Raw genomic sequence first — 14,116 nt, forward strand, 5'->3', positions numbered from 1 at the left:
ACCTTGGGGGACCTGCGGAAGCAGTGGACTGAGTCTGGAGTAGAAACATCCAGAGCCACCGTGCACAGGCGTGTGCAGGAAATGGGCTACAGGTGCCGCATTCCCCAGGTCAAGCCACTTTTGGGCTACAGAGAAGAAGCACTGGACTGTTGCTCAGTGGTCCAAAGTACTTTTTTCGGATGAAAGCAAATTTTGCATGTCATTCGGAAATCAAGGTGACAGAGTCTGGAGGAAGACTGGGGAGAAGGAAATGCCAAAATGCCTGAAGTCCAGTGTCAAGTACCCACAGTCAGTGATGGTCTGGGGTGCCATGTCAGCTGCTGGTGTTGGTCCACTGTGTTTTATCAAGGGCAGCGTCAATGCAGCTAGCTATCACGAGATTTTGGAGCACTCCATGCTTCCATCTGCTGAAAAGCTTATGGAGATGAAGATTTGGTTTACAGCACGAACTGGCACCTGCTCACAGTGCCAAAACTACTGGTAAATGGTTTACTGACGATGGTATTACTGTGCTCAATTGGCCTGACAACTCTCCTGACCTGAACCCCATAGAGAATCTGTGGGATATTGTGAAGAGAAAGGTGAGAGACGCAAGACCCAACACTCTGGATGAGCTTAAGGCCGCTATCCAAGCATCCTGGGCCTCCATAACACCTCAGCAGTGCCACAGGCTGATTGCCTCCATGCCACGCCGCATTGAAGTATTGAGTGCATAACTGAACATAATTATTTGAAGGTTGACTTTTTTTGTATTAAAAACACTTTTCTTTTATTGGTCGGATGAAATATGCGAATTTTTTTTAGATAGGAATTTTGGGTTTTCATGAGCTGTATGCGAAAATCATCAGTATTAAAACAATAAAAGACCTGAAATATTTAAGTTGGTGTGTAATGAATCTAAAACATATGAAAATTTAACTTTAATTTTTATCATTACATTATGGAAAATAATGAACTTTATCACAATATGCAATTTTTTTAGAAGGATCTGTATTGACTGGTATAGGTCAAGACAGTGACAGATAGTTAGAATAGATATAGGCTAGTGACACATTTATATAGGCTACGTTAGAATTGTAGATATAGAATATATAGAATTACATAGATATAGAAGATATTCATAGGTGATATATAGATAGATATGGAGGCTCCACATAAGAGATGCCGTACATCTGGTGTGGGAGCATTTCCATTTGGAAACACCACATAAAGAGAGATGTGTGTATTGGCCCAGAATGCATGATCCATTCACTTAATTTTCAGTAATTTTTCCTCATTTGTATGTACTTGCTAAAAAAAAATATTTGTGCATGCTATCAACAAGTGTCCCTTATGAGAGGATTTATTCAAAGGCTGGAGAATTTATATGTTAAAAAAAAAAGTCGACTAAGTCCATCAACAGCAGAGCAATTCATATTTTGCATTAAAAAAAATTATGTAACAAATGACACATTGTGGATTTATTTCTTTTAATATTTTAATCTTATTTACAAAGAGGAGGCTAAAGGTTACAAAACCAAGTAGATGTCAGACAGATTTTTTTTTTTTTTTTTTTTACAGTAAATCACGTTAAAAACATTTTTTTTTATTTTATACAGTAAATCACTGTCAAGTTTTTTTCAGATCAATACACACAAGTGACCACTAGATGGCGTCATGGAGACGGGAGTCGGGTGTTGTTTCCAATGGGGTAATCTAGCACTCGGAAAGCGTTCCACCCATACGGACGGCCATTGCTAACCAAGCCATCACCTGCTGTTAGCATCCCATTGACTCCCATTTATTTTTGAGTCACTTTGACAGTGAATAACTTTACATCTGAGGCGTTTAAAGACTCCATTTGTCCATTGTTTATTTCTAAAGAAACACAAAAATGTATAAAAGGCTCCATTACCTTGTATCTTACACTATCATCCCGTAGAAGCTGTTTTTGTAAAAAATAGGCTAACGATTGCATCATAACCAAAGAGGCTCTGTAGCACAGTTGAGAAATTACCGTATAGACAGGAGGAGATGCTCAGAAGCAATCTTTTACTGTCTATGAGACAGTCGTGTGGACGTGGAGAAATAAAGTCTGATAAAGTCAAGGGAGAAGAATGGGGAGAAGTAGCCTGACAAGCCAGACCCACATCAAGATTTTTGGTCTGGAAACTCACCATAGACTAGAGTTTAGATTCTCTGCCCGAGCCCCAACCCGAACATGACCCGAACCGTCCCGCGGGCCGGGTCGGGCTGAGATTTCTCTGCACTATCCTCGGGTCGGGTAGGGCCGGGCCTTTGATCAAGCGTTTTTTTTTTTTTAAATTTACTAGTCTAATTGGGTGGGCAGAAAGCTATGCTATAATCAGAAATTATATATACATATTTAGCAAAGTAAGAACTAATACAACAACTAAGAAACAAATGTGTAGGCTACAAAGTTGCACAAGTCAGGATTAGTGTAAAAATGCGTGTTAAACTCACAGCTCGTGCAGTGATGGAGCGCAGCATTATAAACAGAAACGCTCTGTGTCAAGAGCTGCTCGCGTCAACACTGCACTTTGCTTAATTAAATATCTTCGAATCGTTTCGTTTAAAAGTGGACATTTCAAGCTTTCTATACGCATATTTCTCATGTCTGTGAGGCGAGTAGCCTGCTGAGTTTCGGTTTATTTATGAGACGCGCGCTCCAGTGCATGATGAATGAAAGCGATCACTCCCACGACTTCACCTCACGATTATAGTCTGCTTTTTGCTTTTTATTTATTAAATCCAGGCAATTGGCCTAAGAAACCTTTTTTTAAATTAAGATACAATTTAAACAAAACGAAAAAAATGCTTTCAACAAAACAAAACTTAATATTAAACTAAATATAACCACCAAAATCATTTCTGACCCACTCGCATCTTTTCACTAATCATAATCAGATGAAATATGTAAAAATAATATTATAATATTTAAACATAAATATGAAGGAAAAAAACGCATTGTTTAATGGCAACAATAAAGTAAGCTACAGATAAATGTCTGAGCTGGATTTGAGCAGACATCAGTTTACCGGTGAGCGGATCATGAGCGCGCGCCTGCGGATTATTGAGCGGAGTCAAGTCAACTTTATTTATATCCTATAGCGCTTTTACAATGACGATTTTTTCAAAGCAGCTTCAAAGTGTTAAACATGACAATATTGCAACAAAATGTTATTCGGCTGTACAGTCGCTGTGGAGAAAACTGAAAACTAAATGTAGTTTTATCATGAGCCTCACCAGTCCGCTTCGCTGCGCTTTGCTCATTACAGGCTCGTTCTCGTCAAAACGCCCACGTATTGAACAATGGTCGGATTTAAATCGGGCTCGGGCTCATAATTACAGTTAATGTGTCGGGCCGGGCCGGGCTCGGACACAACGTGCACGGGCTCGGGTAGGGTCGGGCTTGATTTTTTGAGCCCGATCTAACCTCTACCATAGACAGGGCTCAATCCGAGGGGCGGAATAAACGGTTGTCTTTCAAACTCCCTCTGCACGCGATAGGATAGCGCTACACCAACCAGAGCAACGAAGGTGAAGCGGAGCTCGTTGACAGATTAAACTTTCGCCGTATCCGGTCGGCTAAACTCAGAACACATCTTCCTTTTTAAGAATGACTTCAGTGCCGTTCTGTTCTTTTCTCAGAGAAAAGCTTAACTCCAAGTCTTCCAGAGTCGCAGTCAAAGCTGATTCGAAAGACCGCCGCCGTTCGCCAGTTTCTGTGTTTACTAGAAGCATGCAAACGCAACTCGGCCGTCGTCATTATGGCCCCGTCCGCCGACTCTATACACGACGTGATTGGCCCATCCAGATTGTGAGGAATACAGCTCAGAAGGGTATTGAGAGTTCCTAGACGACGCTTGCGGGCAGATTAAATTTGCTGCCGCTAGGGTGCGTCTAGATTTCTAGGCTAGGGGAGAAGCCCATAGTGAGCCAAAAGCAACGGGAGAAAACTTTTAAACCACATGATTCAGATTTTACTTTCCACAACTACTAGAAGACCTACAACTGTCAGACAGGTTGCAGGAAGCTTCGACACATTTGCTTCAACCGTTTCAGTGCTTCACGAAGCCTCGGTCTGCCCATCACTACCGCTCACCATAGAATTAGGCAGAACTTAAAGGTGCACTATGCAACTTTCCATCCAGTAGAGGTCACCTGTTCAAAACAAAGGCGTAGTTTGATGATGCCATATTTGAGCGCAGTATCTTGGGACATGTGGTCTTCACCTTACAGCCGGTGGAAAATAGGGCACGGGCAGAAATCATGGTCATGGATGCGGTTATTACAGTTACTGTAGTATTGTAACACAGAGTGTTGTAAAGCTGAGCATGGCCGCTGGAGCGATTGTTACACACACACAGCTCGCGAGCACCTGGACTTTTATTATGACAGGACGGGACACAGTCGCCGGGCGCCTGCAGTATTTCCGCTTTTCCAATCACGAGGTTTAAGCAGCTGTTTATCATATTAGATACATTTAAGTGTGTTTAAAATGATGTTATGACGTTACTCTGTGCGTTCGCTCGGGGCTACTGTGACATGTTTACACTGCTAAGAGAAAAGCGCTTCTGCCAAATAAAACCGAGGGTAACGCAGATATGACGCAATTGACAGGCAACTCCCTCAAACGCTATGCTGAAACATCCCAGGTCCTTGATTCAAATAGCAATTTTCTCACAATTTACAAATAGTTGGAAACATTTGGGATATTGTAAGTACTCAAATAAACAACATATATAACACTGGCCTTGTGGTTTATGTTTTACTGCAAAAATACTACATAGTGCACCTTTAAACAATTTTGCAACTAAGAATGGGCAAATATTCCCCAATTTAGGTGTACAAAGCTAATAAAGGCATACCAAAAAAGTTTAATGACTAATTAAATCAGGGGACAGATGACTTTTCCAGCGCTGTAATTAAAATATTTTCATTTTTAACAATACTCCAGAATGTTTTAAAATGTTATGTTACTTTGATGATAAGAGTTATGATGTGTAGATACAGCTCAAAAAAGTAAGACTTAATTTATTTTATTTTCCAGGGTGCAATATTTCCAGGGGACAAAAAGTGAAGATTTTAACAGGATACGATGACTTTCTAAAGGCACTGTATAAATATGCGGCATTATATAGGTCTATATATCTCAGACTTTTGGGGTCATCTTTGGTCTCCTACCTTATTACATTGACTTTGCAATGGATAGTGTGAGATGAAAGAGTATTTTGTATTTAAAGGTCAGCTTGAATCTGTGTAACAGTTGACTGGGGTGCTTTCTCCACGATATTTCATTTCAAGAGATGGACTCCATTTTGATTTTGCATAAGCCTACCCATCCATTTTCTTAAATCCTACATTTCAACCAGAAAAAAAACAAACATTTAGATGTTTTCCCAAAATCGTGCAGCTGTTAATTTGTTTGTTTTTGTGCACAAAATTATTCTTGTTGCTTCATAAAAATAAGGTTGAACCACTGGAGTCACATGGATGATTTTAACAATGTCTTTCCTAACTTTCTGGGCCTTGAAAGTGTAATTATATTGCCGTCTATTGAAAGGTCAGAGAGCTCTCAGATTTTATCAAAAATATTTAAATTTGTGTTGCGAAGATGAACGGTCTTATGGGTTTGGAATGACATGAGGGTGAGTAGTTAATGACAGAATGTTCATTTTTGGGTTAACTAACCATTTTAAGGGCCCACACATCACAACAGACGGTGTAAAATATTCAAAGTAGTAGTCAAACCCATCCCTAATAATAGGCAAACCATGGTAACCACAAATTAGCCATGTTTTTTACAACAACAAAAACATACTATAGGTAAACCATGGTAACTTCAAATTAGCACACACACACACACACACACAAAAACATGGGGTTTTTGTGTATTTTATATATATATACCATGCTTTTACAACAAATAAAACCAATGCAACTCCAGTTAAACCATGCTAACCACAAATTAATCAGTTTTACTACACCCATGTTTTATGTGGAACCATGTGGTTATACAAATGGTATACAATCTGCCAAAAACTTTTACAATAATAAAACCAAGATTAATTTTCGTAAAGATTGATTGGAATAATGCATTTCAGTGTAAAACATTAACTACCTACTAACGTTAATTTACCCATTTAAACACATCGATCCATTTGACAAAATATGATCTGTTGGCGTTTTTATTATTAGTTGTTTGTTATTTAACACAAACATTTTCTTTACCTGTTCCATCGTAGTTTAATCTCCTTCTCGGCCAAGCATGGGTGACATGTATTACATAATATCTTCAAAATATTTGCAAAACGCGTTTAGGAGGCGAAACATTGTTCTTATTGATTGATTAAACCTCCCGCCTACTCTGTTGGAAGGATTGGCTCATGAATATTAATTGAGTTACGTATGGTCGCCATGTAGTCCTACCTGATTGGCTGGAATAAAAGTGGGTCTTTATGCCATGCCCTCATTTATTTATTTATTTATTTATTTATTTATTTATTTATTTATTTATTTATTTATTTTAATTCAAAGAACAATAACACATAATGTATCAAGAAACAGTAGAAAAAAATATGTTTGCCATGGGATATAAAAATTCAGAGCAAAAACACATAATACATACAAATATGTACATCCATAGGTAAATCAAATACATGTATTATAAAGTTTGCAAGCTTTCAACGTTCTTAAAGCGTTCTTATTTAAAGAGTCTCTGATACTCTCTGATACTATCTCTAGTGACGGGAGAAACGAAGCTTTTCGAAAGTTCAATGAATCAATTGCTTGATTCACTATTTGGAAGCGCAGGAAACGCCACACGCTGCTGACCCCTGCTGGTGAGAACAGCCCAAACATGCATACATTTTTTCACAAACCAGTTGCCAATTTTATAAGGGTGAATCTATTAAATGCAATTAAGAAATCATCTAATACAATATCAAGTTTTTTAATATGTGTTATTTCTACAAATCTTCCTTTTTATTATGAGAACGGGAACGTGACGTGAGTTCCCACCCCCCACCACCCCTGTATCTAGTCAACAGCATTTGTGGTCATATGGCCATTACGCTATGTTTTCAAGCCCCTCTTTTTTTTCATGTAAAACTACATTTTCTTGCTGTGTGATTCAGGTAGGTAACATATCATACATGTTGATGAACTACAAACATATTAAACCATGTGATTGTGCTAGCTGATGATTAGCCTGAATTGCTAAGAAAGATCGTTTTTTTCAACAACAACAAAAAAGTGGTGGTGGAGTAAAGTGAGACAAATGCTTTGGGGTAAAGTGAGACATGAGGCACAAGTTAAGTCTTAAACATATTTGAATGTAATATTGCATTACATATGTTTTATTTTTAATGCCATAAGCATTGTAGAAAAGCCATCATGCCAAGGCTATACACCAGGAAGACATGGGCATGTTCCTATAAGGGATGTGGTGAAGAAGCTGCCTCAACCTAAAAGGCCTGGAGGAACTACACAGAGAGAGCAACTCCTCATCTTTCTTTATAGCCTTCAGGGCTGGACTGCAGAGTAGGCCTAGTTGTAGAGTGATGGCTGATGTTCTAATCCAGGTGGGTCTAGTCCTGTGTTCTGAGTCCCAGCCTGTTCTAGCTGGTTCTGATTGTCGTTTGCTCTGACCCCCAGACACTGGCTCTAAGGGTCCAGTGTTCGTACCTCCAGACTGTGTTCTAATATAACTGACTGGTATCTATCTGTCAATTGAATGTTGATTAAGACATTGTGAATTATATTATGTTGTATTTGATTTTGTTCAGTTACTTTCAAGTGTTTAGGGGGGAAAAGTGCTTAACTTGACCAATCCCCATGATTCTGTTATAGTCCAACATTAGTTCTGGAATGTGTGGTTGTCAAGCTAGCTGTCAGGAATCTAACGTTATGGTAGTTTCAGAGTAGAAAAAGTAAGTGGTTCACTTTACCCACTTAGAAACAAGATGACTTAAAAAAAAAAATCATATTTTCACTGACCTTCGTCCTGAAAATTTACTCTCTGAAAATTCCCATTGCTATAGGAAACATCCTGAATTTTATTAATTAATGGGAAATGTGCAATTTGACTTGTATATCATTTTAGATTGCTTAGATGGGAGCAAATGTAAAAAAAAGGTCTCACTTTACCTCATTCTCTCTACAAATGTGGCATTAAATATCTACAATTTTTTTTTTTTTATTGTAGACTTTTTTGTCTAAATTCTAAACGATTCAATAAAATGGGCCTAAAGAGAGCAATAGAGTATTTTTCTAGTGCACTTTGAGAGTTCAGAAACCCAGCGCTTACCCATGTTCATTGTGCAAATGAACAGCAAAATTTTTTGCCATGCTCAAATCCTTACGCTTGCCAGTTTTGCCGTGATGAAGAAATAATCAGTGTTATTCACGTCACCTGTCAGTGGTCATAATGTTATGCTTGATCTGTGTATGTGTGCTTTGGTAAAGCCTTAGGGTTAAAGGAATGGTAATTTTCTTCCATTACATGCTTTTCTACAATTTTTTTATGCATTGTATTCAAATTGACATGCATTTATAATGGCCCAGAATACATGGAATAGATGCAATCTGGTCCATCCACCCCCACCCCCCCTGCCTTGGGCCCTGGGTACTCGGTACCCTTTATCCCCCTAGTCTGACGCCCCTGACCCTAACTGTCCATGTGAAGGTTTTTTTATGTCATGTGCTTGGAGGTGGAGCCTTCTGCTAAATTGACTAGAGGTTTTTCCCCAAAATCCTGTCAAACATTAATAATACAGACAAACAATTTGCAGACTGGACCTAGGTCTCAGATCAATCTTAACCCAACTATCTCAGCTATGTGCAGATTTTTGTTTTCTATTTGTACGTTTGGGATTTTTTTAGAATGTTTCAGTTACCATGTTTTTGCCAGATTTCCTGATGAATCATCAAGCAACAGGTAATAACATACTTTACTTTTAGGAGCACTTCATGTTGTACTATTCAAATATTTTGTCTCTTTAGGGCTTATCCATCTTCAAGACACATCAGAGGAGTTAATACCCCCCCTCCTATCGACTGTAAACTCAAGAGCTGGTCGACGTGGTCACCCTGTGACACATGTAGCAATAGGACGGTAAAAAACGAATTTTATTAATAATAATGTAAAACTTATACAAACCAACAAATATTTAAAAAAAACAAGAACTTTTTGTTCAATGTAATGAAGTTGAAATAAGTGCATGAGTTAAAAATATCTGCCCACTCCAGTGAACATCATGCATCAGAAGAAGTTTGCAGCTCTAATTTCTGGTGCCATGCAAACATAAGCAACATTTTAAACTGATCATATTGCAACTGTTAACACACATATAAGATGCATTGAAAATAAATATATTTAAACCATTTGTGATGTTTCACAGTTTCGCTTCCAGTACTTGGAACGGCCATCTCAGTTTGGTGGTCAGCAGTGTTTTCACAGTCAGTGGGAAAAAAGTGAATGTCATGAAGAGGGCGAGTGCCAGCTCCAAGAAGACCACTGTGGAGACATGTTTGCTTGTGGGCTTGGTGGTAAATATTTCTACCTGTGTTTATATCTACATGTTTATCTGTATGTATAGCCTCGTTTCCACCGCAGGAACTTTCCCCAGGAACTAAGAACTTTGGGGTGGTACTCGGTGCGTTTCGCCCGCAGGAACTAGGGTCTAAACGGGTAAATATTTTCCCCTCCTAACGGCCCTGTTCGCGAGGTTGTATTTTTTCAAAGTTCAGGAACTTTCGAGGGTGGGACTTGGGCGCTGAACATACACAGCAAAAAACATGTTGGGAGATTTATCACCACGGGTGTTAAAATTATCACTTTCTGGGTGAACATACAGGTCCATCTTTGCTAGTGTTAAAACAACACTGACGAAAGTGTTCGTTATACAAACACTGTGTTAGTGTTTCTTTTTAGTCACTCAAGGTGTTGAGAAATGTATTACTCATAAGTGTACATTTAACACTTTATGGTGATTAATCTCACACACCCAGTGTATTTAATGTTTATTTAATGTAAATATTTAAATACTAAAATGGCACTGTGAATGAAATTTAAAACAATTTATATATATTATTTTATTTTTTCCCCCAAAAAATCAAGTGACTACAAATTTATTTGAATATTTATTGAAATTGTAATATATCAATTCCATTACATGTATGTATTTGGCAGACACTTTTATCCAATGTGACTTACACTGCATTCAATACCATTTTTAATAAAAAAAAAACATTTTTGTCAGTTCTTGCTTTCGGCGGGAATCGCTACAGTAAAGCCATTGTTGTCACACATACAATTGAATATAACATTTTGTTGTTATACTCCAATGTAATATCTTACCATGATAAATCTCTACTGGGTTTCAAACAAGATTAAACAAAGAAACATTCCTCAAGTAATGTTTTAATTGAAAATACAAAAATTCAACATTGTATATTAAATCAACCTTAATGTTAAAAAACTGTCTGGTTTGTAATCCATTCTGATAAAAAATACTATTCCTTTATAAATTAATACATTTACATTTGGCAGATGATTTTATCCAAAGCGACTTACATTGCATTCAATGTACGCATTTTTACATTTTGTCAGTTCTTGCTTTCCCAATTTATCGATCCCACGATCTTGGCGTTGATAGCGCTCCTCAAAATGATCCAAACACAGTATCTTTCCTGTTAAAGAGACAAATTTGGTTAAAACAAACACATTAAAAAATCTAAGATATAAAGTTTCAAACATCTTCAATCAACAAGCAGAGATACTTACATAGCCTGTCTTCCTTTCAGGATCGTTTAGGTTTGTAGAGTAAAAATGCCATAGATTGTGGCCTTAAGTGGTTTCCTTCTGCAATAATAAACAATATTCCATGAAACAAAAATCCTCCAAAGCAGAAAGCAAACTAAAAGACTCAAAATAATCAGGTCACTTTGTGTTTTACTTCAGATTCTTTTTATACCAACACATAGCAAGAAAACGTTACATTCAAAACATAAGCACTACTGTTACAGATTTACAATGCTACAACTAGAAAAGGCTAGAACTAAGTTGTACAGAAAAAATCGCGCATGGAAGGGCACTAATGCATGTCTGCTCAACTAATACAAAATAAGACGAAAAATGTCAAATAGTACGAGTGTGTAATGTCGTGGAATACGCCAAAACTCATTTCGGCGTGCATATGATACGCACTTTATGGCGTATATACACGCTCTCTTGGGTAGGTTTTAAGGTAGTGGGGTGGGGGGTTCGTATGTATAATACGCCATAAATTGCGTATCATATGCACGCCAAAATGAGAATTGACGTATACATTCCACGACATTGCACACTCATACTCGATCTTGAGTTTCTATATATTGACTGAAGCAGTTCATGAAGAAAAGCGTGTCCTACGATGTTTTCGACATTTTGGAGCGCTGTAAAGAATGGTCGGCGTATGTTATCAAAGTACCACGAGAAGATTGCTAGAACACACAGAGCATTTCACTCGCAAAATGTTGCAGGCCGATCAGTATGCGCAGCGCCGACAATGATGGACCGTGCTATCCGTGGGTGCTCGCATAGACAGTAAAAGAAATGGACGGAGGGATCCCATTGCCTTCTACGGCTTTAAGTGATGTCAGTATAGGAGCACTCACTTCCTGATGGCTGAGCGAACTGCGCAAGCTCAGACTGAGCTTGACGACGTAGATGTGACGTGAGCCTCCTGTCTGACAGCTGTAGGTCTTCTAGTAGTTGTGGAAAGTGAAAGCTGAATCACGTTGTTTAAATATTTTCTCCCTTTGCTTTTGGCTCACTACGGGCTTCTCCCCATTCTTCCCCCTTGACTTTATCAGACTTTATGTCTCCACGTCCCCCCGACTGTCTCATAGACAGTAGAAGATTGCCTGCGAGCGTCTCCTCAGGTCTATACGGTAATTTCTCAACTGTGCGACAGAGTCGCGTTGGTTATGACGCAATAGTTAGCCTATTTTTACAAAAACAGCTTCTACGGGGCGATAGTGTAAGATACAAGGTAACGGAGCCTTTTATGCATTGTCATGTTTCTTTAGAAATAAACAATGGACAAATGGAGTCTTTAAACGCCTCTTATGTAAAGTTATTCACTGTCAAAGTGACTCAAAAATGAATGGGAGTCAATGGGATGCTAACAGCAGGTGATGGCTTGGTTAGCAATGGCAGCCCCTAGGGGTGGAACGCTTTCCGAGCGCTAGATTACCCCCTTGGGTGCTCGGCCAGGGATCGAGCCCCGGCGTCACACAAGAAAAAAAAAATTAAGAGCAATTCATTCATTCGATTAACGTCTGCTTTCTCATTTGAATGACATTTCAAAACACCAGAATTAACTCGTAGTTACGGGGTGAAAGATATAAAAGGTCTTATAAAGGTTGGAAGCCCTAAAGATACTTAACGTTATGCCAAATGAGAAGAAATAACTATCCAAGTCCAGTGAGTTAAAAAATGACACATAATGTTAATGCTGCTACATTATTACAAAATTAGTACAACGAAATTAAGTCACTTACGTAAATCTCGTCCTCCATTAACGAATTTAGTGTGTTAGTGGGGGTTATTCAGTTATGTTAAACTGAATGGCGGATCAAAAGCAAAAAAGGTAAAAAAAAAAAAAAAACGCTAACAGAGTTAAGTCAACCACATCGGCTACGTTACTCATTATACAAGCTCATTAATAAATCACAAGTTGATAAGATAATAATACTATACTATACCTTGTCCTTGTAACCGTTGTGTGTGCAGGGAAATCCATAAAGATGGAGAGACCGAAGGATGAGCTGGGAAGTTTAAAATGCTCTGCACATGCGCAGATGTTGATTGTTAACACCCAAAGGAAACACTGTGCTTTATCACCCAAAGGAAACACTGTGCTTTATCACTAAACAAGTGATAAAGCATATAATATTTGTAAATTAACACCAGATTTTATCACTAGATGCCCAACACCAGGTTTTTATCCCTCAGTAATTTGCTGTGTACATATTGGTTTAGCTCACGCAGCATTTTATTTCAACCAGCATTTTTAAAAGTATTTTGCGAGGTTAATTTTTCGTTCAGTAAATATCAGTCTTGCTCTTTCTGTCTGATGGTGTGCTTTCTGTCTGATGGGACTTAGCAAAGGACCCTAAAGACTCTCTCTCTACCCCCATTTGAGCCACTGGAATCTATCGCTTTAATGAAGCACTCTCTTAAGAATGCTCTGCTTCTTGCCCTTGCTTCCTCTAAGCGTACTGGGGACTTGCACCCGTTTTTGCCAGACAGCGATAGTATTTGTTTTTGCCCTGGAGACTACAGTGTCACTCTCCGGCTGAGACAGGGCTACGTGTACTCACACTAGGCACGTTTGCCTTGTCACCAAGGTTGCCAGGTTTTCGCAACAAAACCAGCCCAATGGCCAATCAAAAATAGCCCAAAAGTAGCCCAATGGCCAATCCAACTAGCCCAAAACTAGCCCAATACCAAAAAAATCTAAATATAACACTCCAATACACATTTTATGGTAGTGTTATGCACTACACACCATTTATACTAAAAGAGAATTGTATAAGTATAAGTAAGTAACTGTATAAGTAATTATAAACAGTCTATTTTCATAAATAAAATCATCTTACCTTAAGATTGACAGCTGATGAACGTAATGATGAGCTGATGAGCTTAAAAACGTAATGGATGCGGGCGGGAAAATGCAGAATTACAACTCCAGTGGAAGTGAACCACAAACTTGTGAAATTCATTTCAAATTAAAAATAATGTAAAATAAACATTGCAAGATATTCCTCATTAAATGTTAATTTACAGAAAATTCTTCTGTGTATGACATTTATTTTTTAAATTATTCTTTACCAGCAACAACCCTGGAGAGCACGCATTCGGTTACCATGGAAACGAAAACAGCCGGTGCGCGCACAGCGCGCCGCAGCACACACACACACGCACACACACACACACACACACATTAGCGAACAAGCCCAGCAGTGCCACCGTACCTCACAAAGTGTGCGCTTATCAGCACAGTTATGCTGAAACGATATTGCTTATGTCATCATCCTAGAATCCTTGTTATCATTGGTGGAATAT

The 14,116-nt window shown here is 38.5% G+C and overlaps 2 protein-coding genes across 5 annotated transcripts in view; one reads left to right on the forward strand and one right to left on the reverse strand.

Moving 5' to 3' along the window:
• Positions 1 to 6,373, reverse strand: part of si:ch211-188c16.1 (uncharacterized protein LOC562677 homolog) — a 30,960-nt gene extending 24,587 nt beyond the window's left edge. For all 4 annotated transcript variants that reach the window (XR_010907596.1, XM_067452250.1, XM_067452248.1 and 1 more), the window contains exon 1: positions 6,235 to 6,373. Coding sequence is in view for 3 of the 4 variants with exons in the window: in XM_067452250.1 (XP_067308351.1) it covers positions 6,235 to 6,243 (9 nt within the window). In the remaining variant the exon portion in view is untranslated. The remainder of the gene's footprint in view (positions 1 to 6,234) is intronic.
• A 2,404-nt stretch (positions 6,374 to 8,777) lies between these two features.
• The window catches only part of c8a (complement component 8, alpha polypeptide), a 33,958-nt gene continuing 28,619 nt past the window's right edge, over positions 8,778 to 14,116 (forward strand). The window contains exons 1-3 of the mRNA XM_067452272.1: positions 8,778 to 8,941; positions 9,007 to 9,118; positions 9,405 to 9,552. Coding sequence (XP_067308373.1) covers positions 8,841 to 8,941; positions 9,007 to 9,118; positions 9,405 to 9,552 — 361 coding nt within the window. The 5' untranslated portion in view covers positions 8,778 to 8,840. The remainder of the gene's footprint in view (positions 8,942 to 9,006; positions 9,119 to 9,404; positions 9,553 to 14,116) is intronic.

Source organism: Pseudorasbora parva, chromosome 9 (genome assembly GCF_024679245.1).
Source record: "Pseudorasbora parva isolate DD20220531a chromosome 9, ASM2467924v1, whole genome shotgun sequence".
NCBI classification, from domain to species: Eukaryota; Metazoa; Chordata; class Actinopteri; order Cypriniformes; family Gobionidae; genus Pseudorasbora; species Pseudorasbora parva.